General features: G+C 39.2%; 1 protein-coding gene across 4 annotated transcripts in view; it reads right to left on the minus strand.

Moving 5' to 3' along the window:
• The window catches only part of Rabgap1l (RAB GTPase activating protein 1 like), a 548,268-nt gene that overhangs the window by 31,757 nt on the left and 498,237 nt on the right, over window positions 1–18,274 (minus strand). For 3 of the 4 annotated variants that reach the window (XM_021197282.2, XM_021197285.2, XM_021197286.2), the window contains one exon: window positions 2,970–3,062. In XM_021197282.2, the coding sequence (XP_021052941.1) occupies window positions 2,970–3,062 (93 nt within the window). Of the gene's footprint in view, window positions 1–2,483; window positions 2,776–2,969; window positions 3,063–18,274 lie in introns of those variants that run through there. The other variant, XM_021197283.1, reaches the window with a different exon arrangement.

Raw genomic sequence — 18,274 nt, forward strand, 5'->3', positions numbered from 1 at the left:
CTGTGCACTGAACCTATGATCCCAAACATACTAGGCAATGCCTTACTCCTGAGGTATACCCCTAGGCTACTTCTTTAGATTTATCCAGCAAAAAGTACAGCTGTTGAGAGCAGAGTAACCTATGCACTCCTAGCTCTTCCATGCCAATCTGTACTTTTCTGCAATTGCCCTTCTTCAATATCATCAGATGTGGGAGAAACAATAGCATCAAACTGGAACAGCTTATTGTATGACATTTCTGGGTATTGTTTTTGTTTTTAAATATTCACAGCCTTCCCAACACTCTTGCCATATGGCAATCTGGGCTTGACATGACCATTTATGCAATATGGGTTCCAATGGTGAAGAAGGAATTGTTACTGAACAGGTGTGAGCTTTCAGTGTCTTCAAAATCTTCTTTCTCTGAGCAGCCTTAGCTGTTCTGGAACTCACTTTGTAGACAAGGCTGGCCCTGAACTCAGATCCACCTCCCTCTGCCTCTGGAGTGCTGAGATTAAAGACGTGTGCCAGCTGGCACGTATTTGTGTGTGATATGTGGGCACACATATGCCACAGTGTGAGTTTAAAGGTCAGGGCTTTCTCCTTCCACTTGTGGGTCCAGGAAAATGAAGTCAGGTCATCAGCCTGGAAACACGTGCCTTCACCAGACAGAGCCATCTCTCCAGATCTTCATTCACTTCTCTTATACCTGATTTTCGTATATCGAAAGGATCAAAAAATCTGCTCATGCCCTCAATTATGTTGGCAATTATTACCCTGAAATGTAATTATAACTTGAAGACTGAGTTTGCCAAGTAGATCACTGGAACCTACACATTATAATTACAGAATATATTAGAAAACTATGATAATACAAAAAAAATAGTGATAAAGGGCGTGTGACATGTGCAAATAGAAACTACCGCAGCACGGGAATGGTGGCACAGGTCTGGATGAAGATGAGCTTGGAATACAGACAAGACCCTGTCAAAGCGAAACACCACACCAAACAAAGCCAAACCCTATAATACCAGAACTTAAAACACCTATTTTTAAAAGTTTGATTTTATCTCAGTGAAAACTGTAAAAATAATGTTATAGTTTATAAGTGATGTTTATACATGCCTGCTTTAACAGAAAAAGGATGCAAGACAGTTACAGTTCAGTCATAGTACAGTTTCTTTGGGCTCCATGAGACATTTGTTGTTGTTTTATCTTGTGTTTTTACATGGGGTCTCACTATGCTCCTCCTATCCCATCACACTAGTATCACAGAAGCTGTGTTCAGTTTCTGTCTCTGTATTTACGTAAGTTTGGGCAAGCGTTTCCTTCTCTTTTATTTTTAAAGCACTTTATTTATAATGGTGGTAGCACTCTGAAAATTAGGATGAACAAACAATAAAAGGGCTTTTTACTTTGAATCTTTCTATATCATAGGTCTGGCATTAAAACGGACTGAGAAGGTAACTAGTAGATAGGCATCAAACCTTCTCTATGAGCAACAATCTGGTAATAGTCATTGATCATAACCATATGTGGAGGTATTTTCATTTCTCAAGCAGGCTCTAGAGAAAGGGAAGAAATATATTACTGATGATAAGATCATAGGGTAGAAATAGTTCTGAGAAAAATGAACATGATCTGTAAGGGACTGGAGAGTCAGAGGCAAGCAAGGCGGTATTATTCTAGTCATGCTTGAATGATTTGTAGCTGTGGACTTTAAAAACCAATAACCATTTATTATACACCAATTATGTTTTGAGTACTTAACATAGGACAGCCTTCAATCTCACACTAACCCACCACAAAATCATACATGCCCATGTATTCTACAATCAAGGAAAGGTTCAGTAGCAGCTCAAAACGCTGACCAATAAGCAACATATGGACCAATATCCTCATCTACATTCCAAATCCAGTTGCCTTTTCTAGAGAGACAGGACTTTAACTCAAGTTTGCTATGAAATCCACAGATCCTGTCCACCATGCTCCTTTGTGACCATGAGCAGTCCTTGCTATTCTACTCAGCAATAAAATCAAGATGCACAGTGTAACCGCTGCCAACATATGCCTCTCCAACCACAGAGGTAACTCTGGTTACGGAAGTAAAAGCCATCCCGGTATGGGTGGCTCCATTAAAAATGCTACAATAATACTTTCCTGGAAGGATATTTGGAATCGGTTGGATATTTATGTAGCGAGAATGGACTCTGACCTATCTGTATGAATCTCAAGAATTAAAACAGGTGAAAGGAAACAATAACATTTCAGCAGGGGAAAAGTGTAATAGCAGATCACTGTCTCCCAGCACGCGGGCCACAGCCAGTGCTGCCAACTACCACTGAAAGCATTTAACTTTGCAAAGAGACAATTTTTAAAAATACCTGAACTAATGAAGCTATGAATGAGATAATTTTGATTCTCAAACTGCATGCAAATGCCACTATTACCTATGGTTTGTTCGTGGAAATCAAATTTGCAACAAACACATTACTGTGAACACATTACTGTGCTTGATACACCTTTCGGTTTTTATTTTTTCTTCTAAGTTTGTATTTTTAGCATGTGCTATAGTCAGGGACAAGTTTGTGATATCCTTGAGGGTCTTGGAACAGTCCCATCTAAAAGTCTCTGTGGAAGTGAACGTGCACTGCTAACACAGTACTTTTGCCATTTTCTGGTTTATTTTCCTCAATTTTGAAAGCAGAAAGCCACTTTCTTTTTCCCTTTCTTTCAGCTTCTCATGAAGATTCCCAGTATAAATTCAACAGCTGGAGTTACCTATAAATATACAAACTGAAAGAAAAGAAATATTATAGTTGAATACTTGACTTTCGACTGACTCAGTTGAAAACGAAGACACACACACAGTCAGCTTGCCAATGTCTGAGTAGTTCAGAGTTGAACAGAAGAAGCTGAACTCACCACACCTGCTTATTTAGGATAAGTAAAGCCCTTTTGCCCTGTTAAGTATCAAGTGTACCCCATACCTTGTATCTATCCAGTGGGTCCTCCTGCTGCAGCTGATTCTCCCGCATTGCCTGATATTCTTTTTCATATTTCTTCAGCTTTTTGGTTGGTACCTGCAGTGTTTAGAAAAGAACACGTTAGATAAGAACTTTATTTTGTTTAAAAAAAACAACAACAACAACACACACACTTTTGTTTAAAGTGTCTCCCAATTATGTTTCTTGTATTCTAAAGCAGCATTTCCAACTCAAAGGTAAGAGTAAAAACCAGATTCTAGAATAGAGTCTCGAAGGCTTTTCCTGTAAAGGCCAGGGCAGTACACATTGCAGGCTTTGTATACCGTGTAGATGAGGTTAGAAACTCCACTGTGATAAAAGGTGCTATGGTCAGTACATAAGCAAATGTGTGTGGCTCTGTCCCAATGATACAAAAGTAGTCATAGTTTATCCCTGTTCTACCATACTGCTGATGTTACAACATTCTGTGAATAAATTTAATATTATTAATTTTAGCCATTGTTACATATAATTTATTCTACCATACTGAGAAACAAAGTTTTTATAAAATTAAAAAAATTGAGTAATATCATAAAATAAAAAGACTGCAAAGTCTGATGCTGAAACCTGAAGATGTGAGATGATTATACCAAATAAAACAGTAAAATTAAATTCATCTATTTTCTGCTAAAATTATGTCATTTTCAAAAGACAGCTGCTTAACTGTATGTGGTGGCACAGTCAGGAGGCAGAGGCAGGTGAAACTTTGTGGGTCTGAGAACAAGCCTAGAACAGGTTCTAGGCTAGCCAGGGCTAGAGAGTGAGAGACTACATAAAATAAAACAAAAAAGATAGTTGCTCATTCTTCTCTGATGATCATAACCTTTCAATATTAGAATTCTAAGAATCAACATAGGATATGGCTTACAGAATTTGTCAGTAAAAAAACCAGTGTTGAACTATCTGTAAATTGTAATATTTCAACAACTAGACACTTGGTTGCCTGACACAGTTCATTCACTTATAAATCTCTACCTGGTAAAGACTATTAGAATTAAATGATGAATCATATAATGTACCTAAAACACTGCTTGGTCAGTAGAAATGCTTAATTAAAAACTCACTCAGTAAAAATTAATGTATAGACTCTATTATGTTCCAGATAATAGATCAAGTCTATTTTCATCATTGTATAATAAAAATTATCTAATTTTTTTTAGTAGTGCTGAAGATCAAACCCAGGGCCTTACATGTGCTAGGAAGTGTTCCATCAGTGACTTATATCTAAGCCCTATATAATTCTTTCAAGCATCATAATTCCCTAGTTCTAGATCTTAAGGAGACTTGAAGAAAAGTTTATTCGGGATTGTTTTAAAGACTGTAAACATGCTATGTTGTTGTCTTCTTGAGGAATCAGTCAAAGCAAGGAAGATAAGTCTATCCTCTTCGCAGACACCATGCTTATGGAAGGCTTGGGCTCATCCGAAGTCTCTCAGGTTGCTTCCTGCCCACTACACAGTGCTTAGAAAATAGAACGGTCAAAAAGGACTCATGTGAAAATAGGCTTTTCTGGGGTGAGGATAATGTCAATTTCCCGCAATCAGGCCAGTAGGCTTGTTAAGTAAACAGATAGCAGACATTGTTCTTTCTTTCTGATTACCCTGGTGTTCACTAGCAAGAGCACTGTGATGTACTGCAGTGATTTGCTTTTAACCACAACTGGGAATTTTCACAAACATGGTTGAAATCTGATACATGGAGCGAACTATTCAATAACCACACTATGAGAACTTTCTCGCCTGGCTCATGGGGAAATAAAAATACCGTCCAGTCAATCAAGGAAGGACATTCTCCAGGGTGTGGCTGAACTGCAAAGCCACGCTCAACCTTGTCATGAGACTCACTAACACTTAATTAGTCCATTAACAGTGACTTTCCCTAGCACACTGTGACCAACAAGACTGAACAGAAAGCAAAGTGCCATCTGTCTGTCACAGCAAAGCCTTTCTTCTTGATTTTGATGGTGTCCCTCCCAACACGTTTTCCTTTCAGTTTTCTATATATTAATCATTCATTCAGAAAAGTGAAAACAGACTCTTGAGGTCAAGTTTCATCTCACTGGTGCTGAGACTGCCCTGAGCTATGAGAAAGCAGGAAAAAGTCCAGTTTTCGGCAGTTAACCTAGGGGCACGGGCAGGAAGGGAACTCTGAAAGGGAGTAGATTCCAGCAGCACCCCAGGGGGTCAGAAGTCTTTCATGTTTTACAGCTGGACTACTATACCACTAGGGACTAGGTGAAGCAGCAGCCCCATATGAATGCATTTTATATATAGTTTTATAGTAGATCCATTAATCAATAACTTATAGCAAGCTTATTCACTGAAAAACCTTCAAGCTATTAACATGTATTTTGACATAGAAAACTCAAGCTTACTGTTTATATGAAGAGTTTCATTTCAATGTGGAAAAAAATCAAAAGGCATTTAACACTTCAATGTGTGTGTGTGTGTGTGTGTGTGTGTGTGTGTGTGTGTGTTTAAAAATGTACTAAACATCCTTAGGAAGTGAATCCTTCCCCCACCTGGCTGAGACACTAACATGTTTGGCTTCATTTTCTTTAGGGAAAGAGAACTGGTTCCCAGAGCAATGTGTTGCTAGGAAACCTTCCAAACTTATTTATCTTGTGCTGCAGGGCAATAGCAAACATCCACCTGTAATTGGTGCAATGCGAAGGGGGTGGGGACGAATGGGAAAGAGTGAGCAGGGCTTCTGGGAAGGAAGCTCTTGGAATATGTGAGGTAATCAAACAAATGGAGTCTTCGCATTCTCACGTTACACTTCAGGTATAAATATAAGTACATTGTTTTAGGGAATGGAATATTGAAATTTGCAAATTTTCTTACTGAAGAAAGGAATTAAAGAAAACCTCTTCAGTATGTAGTTTTCATTAAAAGAACAAAATGTCAACAAAATATAATTAAAATTGAAAGAATCTTTTTGTCTCAACCATATGTTTATCCCCTTAAGTAAAATCAATTTAATGGAGGTCCTCACTTGAAGAATTTATTAAGAACTAGCACTCCTTTTGGGGCTAAATGGTTGGGTGTATGGTTTCACCAGATAAACACCTTTCCAGAACTTCCTGTTTGCTGAATTCAGAGAATGTGTACAGCTGACAACAAGCACTCATTATTTCAAAATGTCACTCTGAAAAGGCTAGAGACAGCGTGCTAAGGCATAGGGCTTTGCCTATCAAGACCTCGAATTTTATTTTAAGAATTTTAATTAAACAAACAGGAAAATAAAACTGGATTCCAGCTCTGGCAGCAACTGTGTAGACATGCAGTAAGAGCTGACATGCCGGAGGACAACATCTTTAGACAGAACCAATGTTTTGAGTCAATCATGTTAAAGACATGTCTCACAGTACTGGGCCTGACACAGAGACTGAAGTAATAAATATCCATTCACACAGTAGTTAAACAGAGCTGGAGCGACCTTTGCAGACTGTCTGGCCACTGATCAACCTTTTGTAAGGATGATGAAGCTGAACAAATGTGGCAAAGTTCTGGATGTGGCCAAACAATTCCCCTGGTCTGTACTGGACTCCCACATGTGGATAGAGGCCATCTCACAGGTGAGATGCGTCCTAGGATGGCTGATGCTAACACACACCCCTTTTTTTTTCCACTTTCATACACATTTTATTTACGCTTTTCCTCATAATCAACTTAAAAAATAGATTTATTTTATAAGAAAGCAATCAACCTGGAAACAGAAGTCGAAGTAGAAAAATAGCTACTCGAAACTGCCTGCAGACTCATTCTAGAACCTATAAATATGTTGTTTTACAGTCCAGTGCAAATAGATTTTCAAATGTGACTAAGCCTAAGGACTCTGAAATGGAAATATTTTAGATCATTGGGTAGGCCCTGTGTAATTACATGAATCATTAAAAGAGAATTCTTCCAACTTCACTGAGATGTGACAATTGCCATAGAGCTAATCTCCTGCTGCTGCTGCTGCTGCTGGCTTTGGGAAGCAGAATTCCCCAAGTAAAGGAATGAGAGCAGCCTTTACATGCTTGAAAAAGCAAGGAAATGGATGTCTCTACAGGAACACAGTCCTGAGAACACCTTCAGTGAGACCAATGTTTTCTTCCAACCTACAAATCTGTAACACACATGTCCTTATAATTGTTTAACTTGTAGTGAGTTACCATGGTATTAAGAGGGAACTAAAACAATATAAGCAATAAGTGCTATTAATTATACCATTAAATGTTTACCAACAGAAGTCAGTAGAATCTTTATATGTTTGCTAAAAGCAAGAACAGCATAATTGTAAGAATGTTCTAGAATTAAATCCATTTCTGGGCATGTTACTTAAAAATTGAGAAAAGAGAACCCATCCCTCCTCTTCATATAACTGACTGAAAGAGTGCCATTATAAAATAAACTGTAAATGGTTGGACCTCATGTTACAAATGCCAGGATAGGAATCTGGACAGAGTAAATGGCAGTTAGAGGTCATGTGGCTCCAGCCTAAGTGCAAATTCTTGTGGTCCCTTGGGCTTTCTCTTTCACATCACTCACTCCACTGGCTGTGGTCTTTCACAAGCTCCATCCAGGTCTTCCTAAGGAGCTGAGCAATGCTCACAGGCATTTTCATTATGGCTTCATTGCCTTCCTCCCATTTTTAAATGTCTTTCACACCTTCTAAAATAGTGGTTCTCAACCTTCCGAATGCTGCAGTCCTTTAAAACAGTTCCTAGTGTTGTGGTGACCCCAGCCATAACGCTATTTCATTGCTACTTCATAGCTGTAATTTTGCTACTGTTATCAATCATAATGTAAATATCTGCTATGCAGGATATCTGATATGTGATCCATTGTGGGGATCACAACCCACAGGTTGAGAAACACTGTTCTAAAATGATATGATCAGTATTTTGAAGGACACTACACTAAATTAAATGGCTCTTCTCATGCATTTCCCAGGTGCTGCTGCCTAGTGGCTAGCAATTCGAAGCCACTGAGGAACCTTTATTAACTCCACTGCTGGTACTAATACCCTCACCTGCCACTTACTGATAAGAACGTCATATTCCGTTGTAATCAGGAAATGATGAAGAAGAGTCTAATACGTTTAAGGCAGAGGGGAGTGGTAGGGAGCTAGTGGAGGAGCCTTAGACAGTCATCACCCAGCTGTTTTACTTTCTCTCCACATGAGTAATAGCCTCAGTCAGAGATACCAGAGAAGGAGACTGCCAAGGGTTACAGCTTGTATGGTCCTTACAGGAAATTCGAAGGCTGAGAAATGCTTTGGATTTTGAAATCTGGATATTTGCAAGCATGTAAAGAAGTACCTTGGAGATGCAATCTAAGCGTAACCACTGAATTCACTATGTTCCATATACACCTTATATACTAACTAGAAGGTGATTTAAACAGTTACAGTGCATGTGTAGGATTCTGTGTGAGCATGTGTGTGCGCACTTATACATGTACTTGCAAAGGCAAGAGGAGGTTATCTGGTGTCTTGCCTTTCAGATGGTGCCTCTGAGTGAACCTGGAGTTAAACTGGTGGACAGGCAGAAGAGCAGTGCTTGCTCCTTTGTCTACTCCCCAGTGTGCTAGCGTACAGTGGCTGCACGGCCATGCCCTGCCCTAGATCACAGCCTCGTGCTTTCATGGATACTGCTCCACACTCTCTCCGCACACACCCTGGCTCCACACTCTCTCTGCACACATCAGGTATGGAATTTTCTACTTCTGCTAGTCAATACTCAAAATGCTTCAAATTCTGGAACATTCCAGATTAGGACTGTTTAATGTGTACACTCAGTTTCCTTCACTCTCCAGCCTCTCTCTTTCTCATTTAAAGAGTGCATTTTTTGAGGCTGTGCAGATGACTCAGTGGGTGAAGTGCTTGTTGCAGAAGCATGGGACTTGAGTCTGAATGACCAACACTTACTTAAGAAGAATAACAAAGAAATAAAAGCCAGGTGTGATGGCAACCATCCCAGTTCTGGGAAGTGGAGACAGGATCCTGGAGACTTGTTAAGGCAGCTTGTCTAGCCAATCAGCGAGCTCCAGTTCAGTGAGAGTCGCTCTCTACCAGCTGAGGCCAGAAGGTCAGCCTGTGACCTTCACATGCACAAGTACGGGTGTGGGGACCCACAGCACAAGGGGGACATCAGAAAGAGTGGGCTTCTCATTTTAAGGTGTGGTCAAACAGTTTTGACTGTCTAAAATTGTTTTCTATTCATTGCAAATGAACTTGCTGTAATGGTCTTGAATTTACTAATGAAAGATATTACCTTATTTTGTCTTTTTGCTTTATTATCTATTTTGACTACTTATTAATATTTGAATTTCACATAAATTATGGCTCTTATAATTTATATTACAGTTTATTTATTGTGTGTGTGCATGCACATGTGTCCCACAGTGTTTGTGGGACAGAGGACAACATGTGGGAGCTGGTTTTTTCCTTTTACCATGTATGGGTCCCAGGGACCAAACTAAGTTGTTAGCCTTGGTGGCAAACACCTTTATCTACCAGGTCATTCATTAGCCCAAATTTCTGAGTCATTAGGTGGCCTAAATTTGACATATATTATTTTTAATTAAATATTTTTTTAAGCCAGTGAGATGGCCCAGTGGGTAAAAGTGCTATATAACCCTGGAAACCTAAGTCCAAACCCCAGAGGCCCCATAAAAGACTGACTCTGACATCCAGATCAGGGTGGTAGCATGCACATTAACACACACATCACACAGTTGAAAACTTTTAAATATGTATTTGTCTTATGATTTAGTTAAATTTACCTATTAACAAATGCAATAAATCTTTGCATGTTTAGGAGTTCAAGTGCTTCCCAACATCACAGATCTTAAATTTGGGCTAGTTATTAATTGGACAACCAAATTATTTTTATTTATTTTATTTTTATTTTGTGTGTGAGTGTTATGCCCGCATGTATATCTGTGTATCACATATGTGCCTGGTGCCCTCAACTCCTGAAGGGGCCTTGGATCTTCTGGAACTGGAGTTACAGCTGTGAGCTTCTATGTTGATTCTGGCAATCCAACACAGGTCTGCTGGAAGAGCAACCAGTACTCTCTCCAGCCCCAACAACAGAATTCTTAAATAACAAAAATGCATCTGCTATATAAACTTAAAGAAAACTATTAACAGAGAAAAAGAAGTAGCACATGATGAAATACACCTGGAGATTTTCGGCCCAGTGTATACAATGTAAATGGCACAATCTTTTGTTCACGCCTGTGGATGCTGAGGACAGGACGCAAGGTCTTGCCCATGCAGGGCAAGCACTCTATCTCTGACCTACATGCAGGTAGGACGAGCTTTGTGCATATCCCACCCAACTCCCAGGCATCCCTTGCTCTATCGATCTCACTTATGAATGTCAGCCATACCCTCTTCTCACTGCAGCAAACATGATATTTTCAAACTGGGGCTGGCAGATTTGAGTGGTCTACGATCAACATGGGATCTGCACTGCAAATTACTTCACTAACCTGCCAATAAATAAAGGATGCCTGCAAGGTTTTCAGTACGGCATTCTGGTGTCTGCTTCCCTCTGTTGGCTATGTGTGTGTTAGACATAGGGGCTCACTATGTACTCCAGGCTGTATTCAAACTTACTGTGACCAATGATGGCCTTTACCTCTGATATTCTGGGATTACACATGAATGCTACCATATCCTGATTTTTCCTTCTTCTTTTAAAAGTTACTTTTATTTTCCTGATTCATTTAGAGAGAGAGAGATGGAAGGAAGATGCATGACTAAGATGAAAGGAAAACTTGCAGGAATTGTATTTTTTCTTCCTTTCACCAAGTGGATCCCTGAGATCAAAAGTGCCTTTAAATGCTAAACCACCATGCTAGCCACCTGTTCTGTTGTTTTTGATCAGCAGTCACTGGTGTTAAAAACGTATGGAACTATTTCAGGTCAAAACTTTTCCTAACAGCTTTAAAGTGATAGCTTCAAAATGCCAGCACTTAAGCCTCTTCAGGACTCTGAGGCAAGTTATTCAGAATTTACATGTGAGAACAATGAGAAGAGGCAGCACACAGCAGGCTGTGCAGTTAGCTGGTAAACAGTCAGAAATGGGCACACAGGAGTCCTCAGCATCCCATCTGTGTACCTCTCCTTTCCCCTCTACAACAGAAGACAGGGCGACTTGGGAGGCTTAAGGACTGGACAGAAGGTCTAGTTACCACACGTCAACCGATGATCAACAGGTACAAGGTAGTTTGTCCTGTGAAAGGCAGTGAGGGAGGAGCGTCTCAGAGAAGAGGATTCTCACTATGCTTGTTTGGGGTACACTTCCTTCTTTAATGAGAAGACACCATTTCTCCTGCACTCAAAAGGAACATTGAGGGGTGCAGACATGCTTCAGAGACTGGGAGCACTTGCTGCTCTTGCAGAAGACTGGGTTCAGTTCCTAGAATCCACATGGTAGCTTATAACAATCTATAACTCCAATTCCAGAGCATCTGATGCTTTCTCCTTGTCTCTACAGGTACCAAGTAATGTACGTGATGAACATACATACATGTATGTAAAGTGTTCATAAATAAAATAAAAATAAGTAAATAGTTTTAAAAAGTAGTATTGTGCCAATAATTTGTAAAAGCTATTTACAGAATAGCTTAAGAAATCTATTTCTTTTATAATTGAAAGACTTTTTTAAAAACATTAAACTAGACTTGGTGGAACAAGCCTAAGTTACATGCCCAAGACATGCCTGAGCTACAGAGACAGTTCAAAGCCTGCCTAAACAACTTAGTGAGACGCTGTCTCAAAACAAATAAAAAACAATATATCTCAAGAGCAGAGTGCTAGCCTAGAAGGAATGAAGGCCTAAGTTCAAGCCATAGTACCTCCCAATATTAAAATAATTTAAAAATTATTAATATATGTAAAAGACAGTGATATTAATCCCTGCTTAGTACGTTAAAAAGCTGACAGGACACTTTCTTAGTCTCTGTCCTACAGCTCATGAAGAGACACAATGACAAAGGCAGCTCATATGAAAGAATGATTTAACTAGGGGACCTGCTTACAGTGTCAGAGGATACGTCTATCATCACTGGGAGCATGGCAGGGGCATGGCAGTACAATGGCACTAGAACAGTAGCTGGAAGCCATATGATGACCCACAGGCAGAGCAGAGAGACTCACTGGGCCATCAAAGTTCATCCCCAGTGGATACAGTTCTTCCAACAAAGTCATACCTCCTAATCCTTCTAATCTAGTGGTTCTCTACCTTCCTAATACTGTGGCCCTTTAATACAGTCAATCATGTTGTCATGTCCTTTAACCATAAAATTATTTTTATTCCAACTTCATAAGTAATTATGATAAATGAGTAATGATGTAAATATCTAACATGAAGGATATCTGATATGCGACCCCTGAGAAAGAGTCATCACTCCCAATGGGTTGTGGCCCACAGGTTGAGAACTGCTGTGCTAATCCTTTCAGACTTGCTTATGTAGGCCATTCTCATTCAAACCACCACAGACCCAGGCTAATATGTTTCAAAGCAAGTGTTCTGGGTTCTAGGATCACTAAACCATTCCATTTCAAATATCAGTCACTGGATGAAAAGAATAGACATAAAATATATTTTGAGGCACCTGAGAAGGTTTCTAAGATAGGGTCTTAGTCACTTCTGCAAGAATTTATCAGTCTGGATACTAAGTGGGTCAGTGGTTACCAGAGTTATAACAGTCAGTTCGCAACAGTTTGTAAATTAAAGGACCAGAGAGAAAATGGACAGGAGCCAAGAAGTGTACAAGAAGAGATCTTGTCCTATGAGTTTCACCTTGGTCACCTTCATATTAGACAGCAACACAAACTATTTTGACTCTTTATACTTTTAACAATAAGAGAAAGGGGACATTAATCCCTGATATTTTATCTACAAGGTTAAGAAATAAAATTAACAAATCATCAGAGACTATAAAAGACTGTGAGACAAATTCTAATACTTGCAGATCACAATAATATAAGAGGGCAGAGAAAAGGAATGCACTTGTTTCTTCTAACTCTAACTCACAAGGCTACAGCAATCAACTTGTTAAGTGTCCTCCTCAGCAATTCACACCAACAATCTATGGTGCTGACCTTGTTTCCGTCTCTTCTGACATATCTGTTTTCTTAATTACTCATGCCTAAAGATACACACACCTGTGACAGATTCCTGGGCCCATTGTTGATTAATTTATGTGAGCCATGTTGCGGTGTATATTGTTCTTTACAGAATGTAGCATAGTTAAAGTGTCTATGAGAGCTCCTCAAATATTGATTTCCATTTTCTTTGCCCTGTTTAAATATCAGGTGTCTGGTCCTGAGGGTACAGCAGCTGTAGGAGATGTACATTTATAAGATCTGCTTACCTATCCATTTCTAATCTTTTTTTTCTGTCATCTTAGATTTAACAAACTATTTTTGTTGAATTCCTTAGCACTTCTATTATAAAGCTTCCTTATCAATAAATAATTCTGGAAGTAAAGGAATTTCTGTATTATCTGTATGTTGAAAATGTTCAGATTTATTTAATGCAAGCTAATTTTAAGTCAACTTGACAGAAGCTAGAGTCATCTGTAATGAGGGAACCTCAGTTGAGAGAATGCCTCCATTAGAGTAGAGGACATTCTCTTAATTGGTCATTTATAGGGGAGGGCCCAGCCCATTGTGGGTCATGCCATTCCAGGGCTAGCTCATGGATTCTATAAGGACGCAGGCTGAGCAAGCCATGATGAGAAAGTCAATAGCAGCACTCTTCCACACTCTCTGCATCATCACCTGCCTCTAGGTTCCTACCCTGCTTGAATCCCTTTCCTAACTTCCTTCAGTGATGAACAGTGATGTGGAAGTGTAAGCCAAATAAACCATTTCCTCCTCAACTTGATTTGACCCTCGTGTTTCATCACAGCAATCGTAACCCTACCCAAACCACTGGTGTAGAACTCCCACTGTACTTAACCACATATCCAAAGGCTAAAAAAAATCACTTGGGTGCTTCCCACATGAGAAACTTTAAACCTGTACTCACTCCCCACCCTATGTTCAAGCATGCTTTTTTCCACTGTTCATCTTCTATCTGGAAGCTCATGTAGTCACCCAGAAGTGACCTTGACTTCCTCCTTCACTAGTACTCAAATATGTGAGATCTTATGCTTGCTTCTCCCTATAAGCCTCATTGGCAGGGCCCTGGTTCAACACCTTGTTTCTCTCATCAATACTATTGCATAACTTCCAAACTAGTCTTGGTGTCTTAGTACTCTTCTAGAAATATTTTCACTGCAATTTTTTTCACAAGCAAATAAGGTATTGTGTTCCTTAAAACTTTTCAGTGGCTTTCCACTGTACTTAGCAAAAATACTTAGCAAGGGTCTGGAGGTCCACTGAATTCTGATCTGTATTTTCTTCATGTCATATTTTGCAAAGAACAAAGAGTGATCATGACAATTTGTCCTGTGATGTTTTTAATCCCATATTTTAAGCATAGCTTTATTAGTGCCTATTTTATTATAGTAGAGGAGCATAATTTATTATGAAATGAATACATACACTGAAAGTATGGGTAAAATTACTTTTTTACAGACAAGGATATGTAGTCAAAGAGTTTAGGGACAAACCATTCCTGCTCTAGCTATACTGCATGTTATTCTTTTTTTAAAGGTTTATTTACTTATTTATGTATACTTATATACATGAGTGCTCTATTTACATGTATGCCAGCATGGCCAAAGACGGTATCATACAGAAGAGGGCATCAGATCCCATCCATGTGGTTGCTGGGAACTGAACTCAGGACCTCTGGAAGAGCAGCCACTGCTCTAACTGCTGAGCCATCTCTCCAGCCCTATTTTATTCTTAAAAAAAAAAAAAAAAAACAAAAAAAAAAAAAAAAAAAAAAAAAAACCTGTGTGTGTGTGCACGTGTGCGTGTGTGTGTATCTATATACAACTAATAGTTACTCAACTCAAGGATGGGCATACAGCTATTTTAATTCCTGACCAGAAGATAATGAACCTCAGATCCTTGTCAATATATGGTATAAAAAAAACATATGAACACCTTCACTCTGATTTTTCTAGGCAAGCTAGAAAAAAAGATCAAATAGTCTCTGATGTGGGTAAGCAAGGAATTTAATTCTGGGAGAAACTTGCTTAAAATTCCATACAGTCTTCATACAGGAGGCAAGCTGGAACAATATATTTTCTTTCTGTCACAACCTTCTGGGAAAAAAAGAAAAAACTGCATTGAAAGCATAAATGAGCCAGAAGATTTATAGCTTAAAGCAAGGGTGATTTACCTCACGGTACTGGAATCTGTCAGTTCTCAGATGGAGCAGCTTCTGTGGCCAGAAGTTTCCTTGAGAACGTCCTTTTTTGTGTATTATTTCTTACACTTATTTCTTTCTGTTTCTACTCCAAACTGTACTAATTTATATAAATAATGCTAGTTGTTTTTTTCTTTACTCCCAGAAGGCAATAAATGCTGTGGAATTTTTATTGTTTTTAAGTCTCTTTCTTAGATTCTTTGCACTTCCAAGAGAGGAAGAAGCCATTTAGTCTGCTTTTAAAATTAAGCAATAAAAATTCTGTGACTATATTGGTTATATCCTCAATCTGGAGCTAAATTATTAAAATTCTAATTCTTTTTCACTTTGCAAAAATTAAGAAGCAGTAATATCTTAAGTTAAGTTGAATGCTTTGATTTCTATTTTAGGAGAAGTACTCAAAATCTACTATAACCTCTCAAGTAAAATTCCATCTTTAAAGGACTTCTGGGTTAGAAATTTATTATTTAGAAATTTAAGTATAGGGGCTGGAGAGGGCGCAGTGGTTAAGAGCACTGGCTGTTCTTCCAGAGGATCTAGGTTCAATTCCCAGCACCCACATGGCAGCTTACAACATGGTAGCTCCTGTTCCATTGGATCTGACACCTTTGTACAGATATACATGTAGACATAACACCAATGTGTACAAAAAATAATTAAAAAAAGAAATTTCAGTATAGTGTTTGGAGAATAAAAAAAATGACTATCAAGTTATAGAAATTAAGATTACAAATTGGATTATATTGCATTAAATGTGAATCCATGTTGGATGACACTTGTTTGATTCCATGAAGTAGAATAATCAGACGTGGTTCCAAAGCTTGTCTAGAAGAAGACAGTACATCTGGGCACCACAAGTGAGCTAATCAAGTGTGCTTGAAACTAGAGAATGAGAGGAGAGAAACAATGACCACACGATTTTTAACATAGCAAGAAAAGTTATTCCAATATCATTAGTTTGAAAAAGCATCCATATTTGTTATGGGGGCATACACCAGTAATCCTAGAATCTGAGAGGTTGAGGCAGGAGGATCACTGAGATTTCTAGGCAAGCATGAACTACATAACAAGTATCAGGCCAACCATACATGTTTTAACAACAATGAAACAACCACAACAAAACACACCTACTCCAATCATCTAGCCTTTCACTCCTTACACCAGCATTTATTGCCTGTCATTATGCTGTAGGCCTAGCCATCCCAATAATTTTACAATCAAAATAGACACTGCATTTATTATGTGGTTAGTACATTGTTGAGGGAATAGTGACACTGGAGGGACAGTGTCTGGCTCTCCTTTTGACTGCTCCTCTGAGGAATGAGAATTAAACTAAACTCAGAGTAAGCCAGACAATCCTGAGTGGGCAGGAAGAGCATTCCAGGTGGGGGAATAATGGACACAGATGAGAGGGGCTATGCAGTTATTAATACAACACAGAATGAAAAATCTAGTCCATTTGTTAAAACTAAGGAGTCAAGATGTCAAGATAGAGCAGGAAACCAAGTGTGGAGACCCACATAGCTGCACAGGTCACATATCCATGAAAGGATACCTGTTTGAGGGGTGCAGATCAGTTTGGATCATAGAGAGGAGAGGAAGTCCTAGCCAAGGCCATAGAGTTCTAAGGTACACAGACATCAGTTTGGCAGGAGAGGAATTCCAAGAACCCAAATCACAGAGACCTGCTGCTGTCAACCTCACAGGTCCTGCAACAGTTACTAAGAGCTACTGGGCAAGCCAGGCTCACACAACCAGGCAGTCTGCTGAGTGAGACAAGGGCAGCCTCTGCTTTTAAAGAGCTTAAAGATAATTCCTTAATTGAGTGAGGTAGGGTGCAGACTTCTGAGTTCTACTAGGAAAGTATAAGAACCATTTGAGGAAGAGTCAAGACAAAAAGATTACTCACTTGAAGTGGAGAACTTCAAAGCAAGCATACAGGAGAAATGCAAACAGACTGAAATTAGCATTTGTCTGCCTTGAGAGCAGTGATTGCACCACACCCCTCCAGGACCAGCAAGCATAGCCAGTACTCCTTCCTGTGTGCCAGGCACTGACTGCTATATGCCTTGAGTTCATTCTTTGAGCTTGTCAGTAATGAGGCAGACATCATTATCATCCTGACTGTACAGGCAAAGAAACGGGCACAGACAGACTATGTGAAATTACTCAAGGTTATAAAGCTAGCAGGTAGGGGCCTCATTTAAATCTAGGTGGTCTGGGTCCAAACTCTGGCCCCAAACTGACTTACATTTGACTTATCATTATGTTTGGTTTTGTTTTGTTTATTTAAAAATCTATCTTCTGGGGATAGAGAGATGGTTCAATGGTTAAGAGGGCTTATGGCTCTCACAGAGGACCAGATTTGTTTTCCAGCACCTACATGTTGCCTCACAGTCACTAACTCCAGTTCCTGGGGTTCTGACACCCTCATTTGGCCTCCTTTAGCACTTGTACACATGTGCTGGTGGACATAACTCACAAAGACACATACACATACAGACAAATTACAAAAACTCACATATAGACACATACACAAATAAACAAATAAATCCTAAACAAATCAAAATTAAAAACTATAATTGTGCCACTTTTATTTTTCTTCCCAGTCTTCTACCACATAGACTTTTCATGTCCTTAGTTATTGAGTTATATATATTACCTCAAGTTAGGAAGAAGATATGCAACAATAATGACAGCAGCAACAACAACAACAAAATAGTGCACAGAACTGAAGACATACCCAGTGGTTACAAGTGCCTGGTGCAGCTACAAAGGATGAGATCCCAGTGCCTCTTTTGGGCAACTCACAATGACATCTAACTCCAGTTTCAGATGATCCAACATCCTTTCCCAGCTTCCACAAACAGAAGCAACCTAACTTCTGGGACAGACCCTGTTTCGGGCTCTAGAAATTTGGGCACCTTCCTTGCCAGAG

The sequence above is a fragment of the Mus pahari genome, chromosome 5 (genome assembly GCF_900095145.1).
Source record: "Mus pahari chromosome 5, PAHARI_EIJ_v1.1, whole genome shotgun sequence".
Classification (NCBI taxonomy): Eukaryota; Metazoa; Chordata; class Mammalia; order Rodentia; family Muridae; genus Mus; species Mus pahari.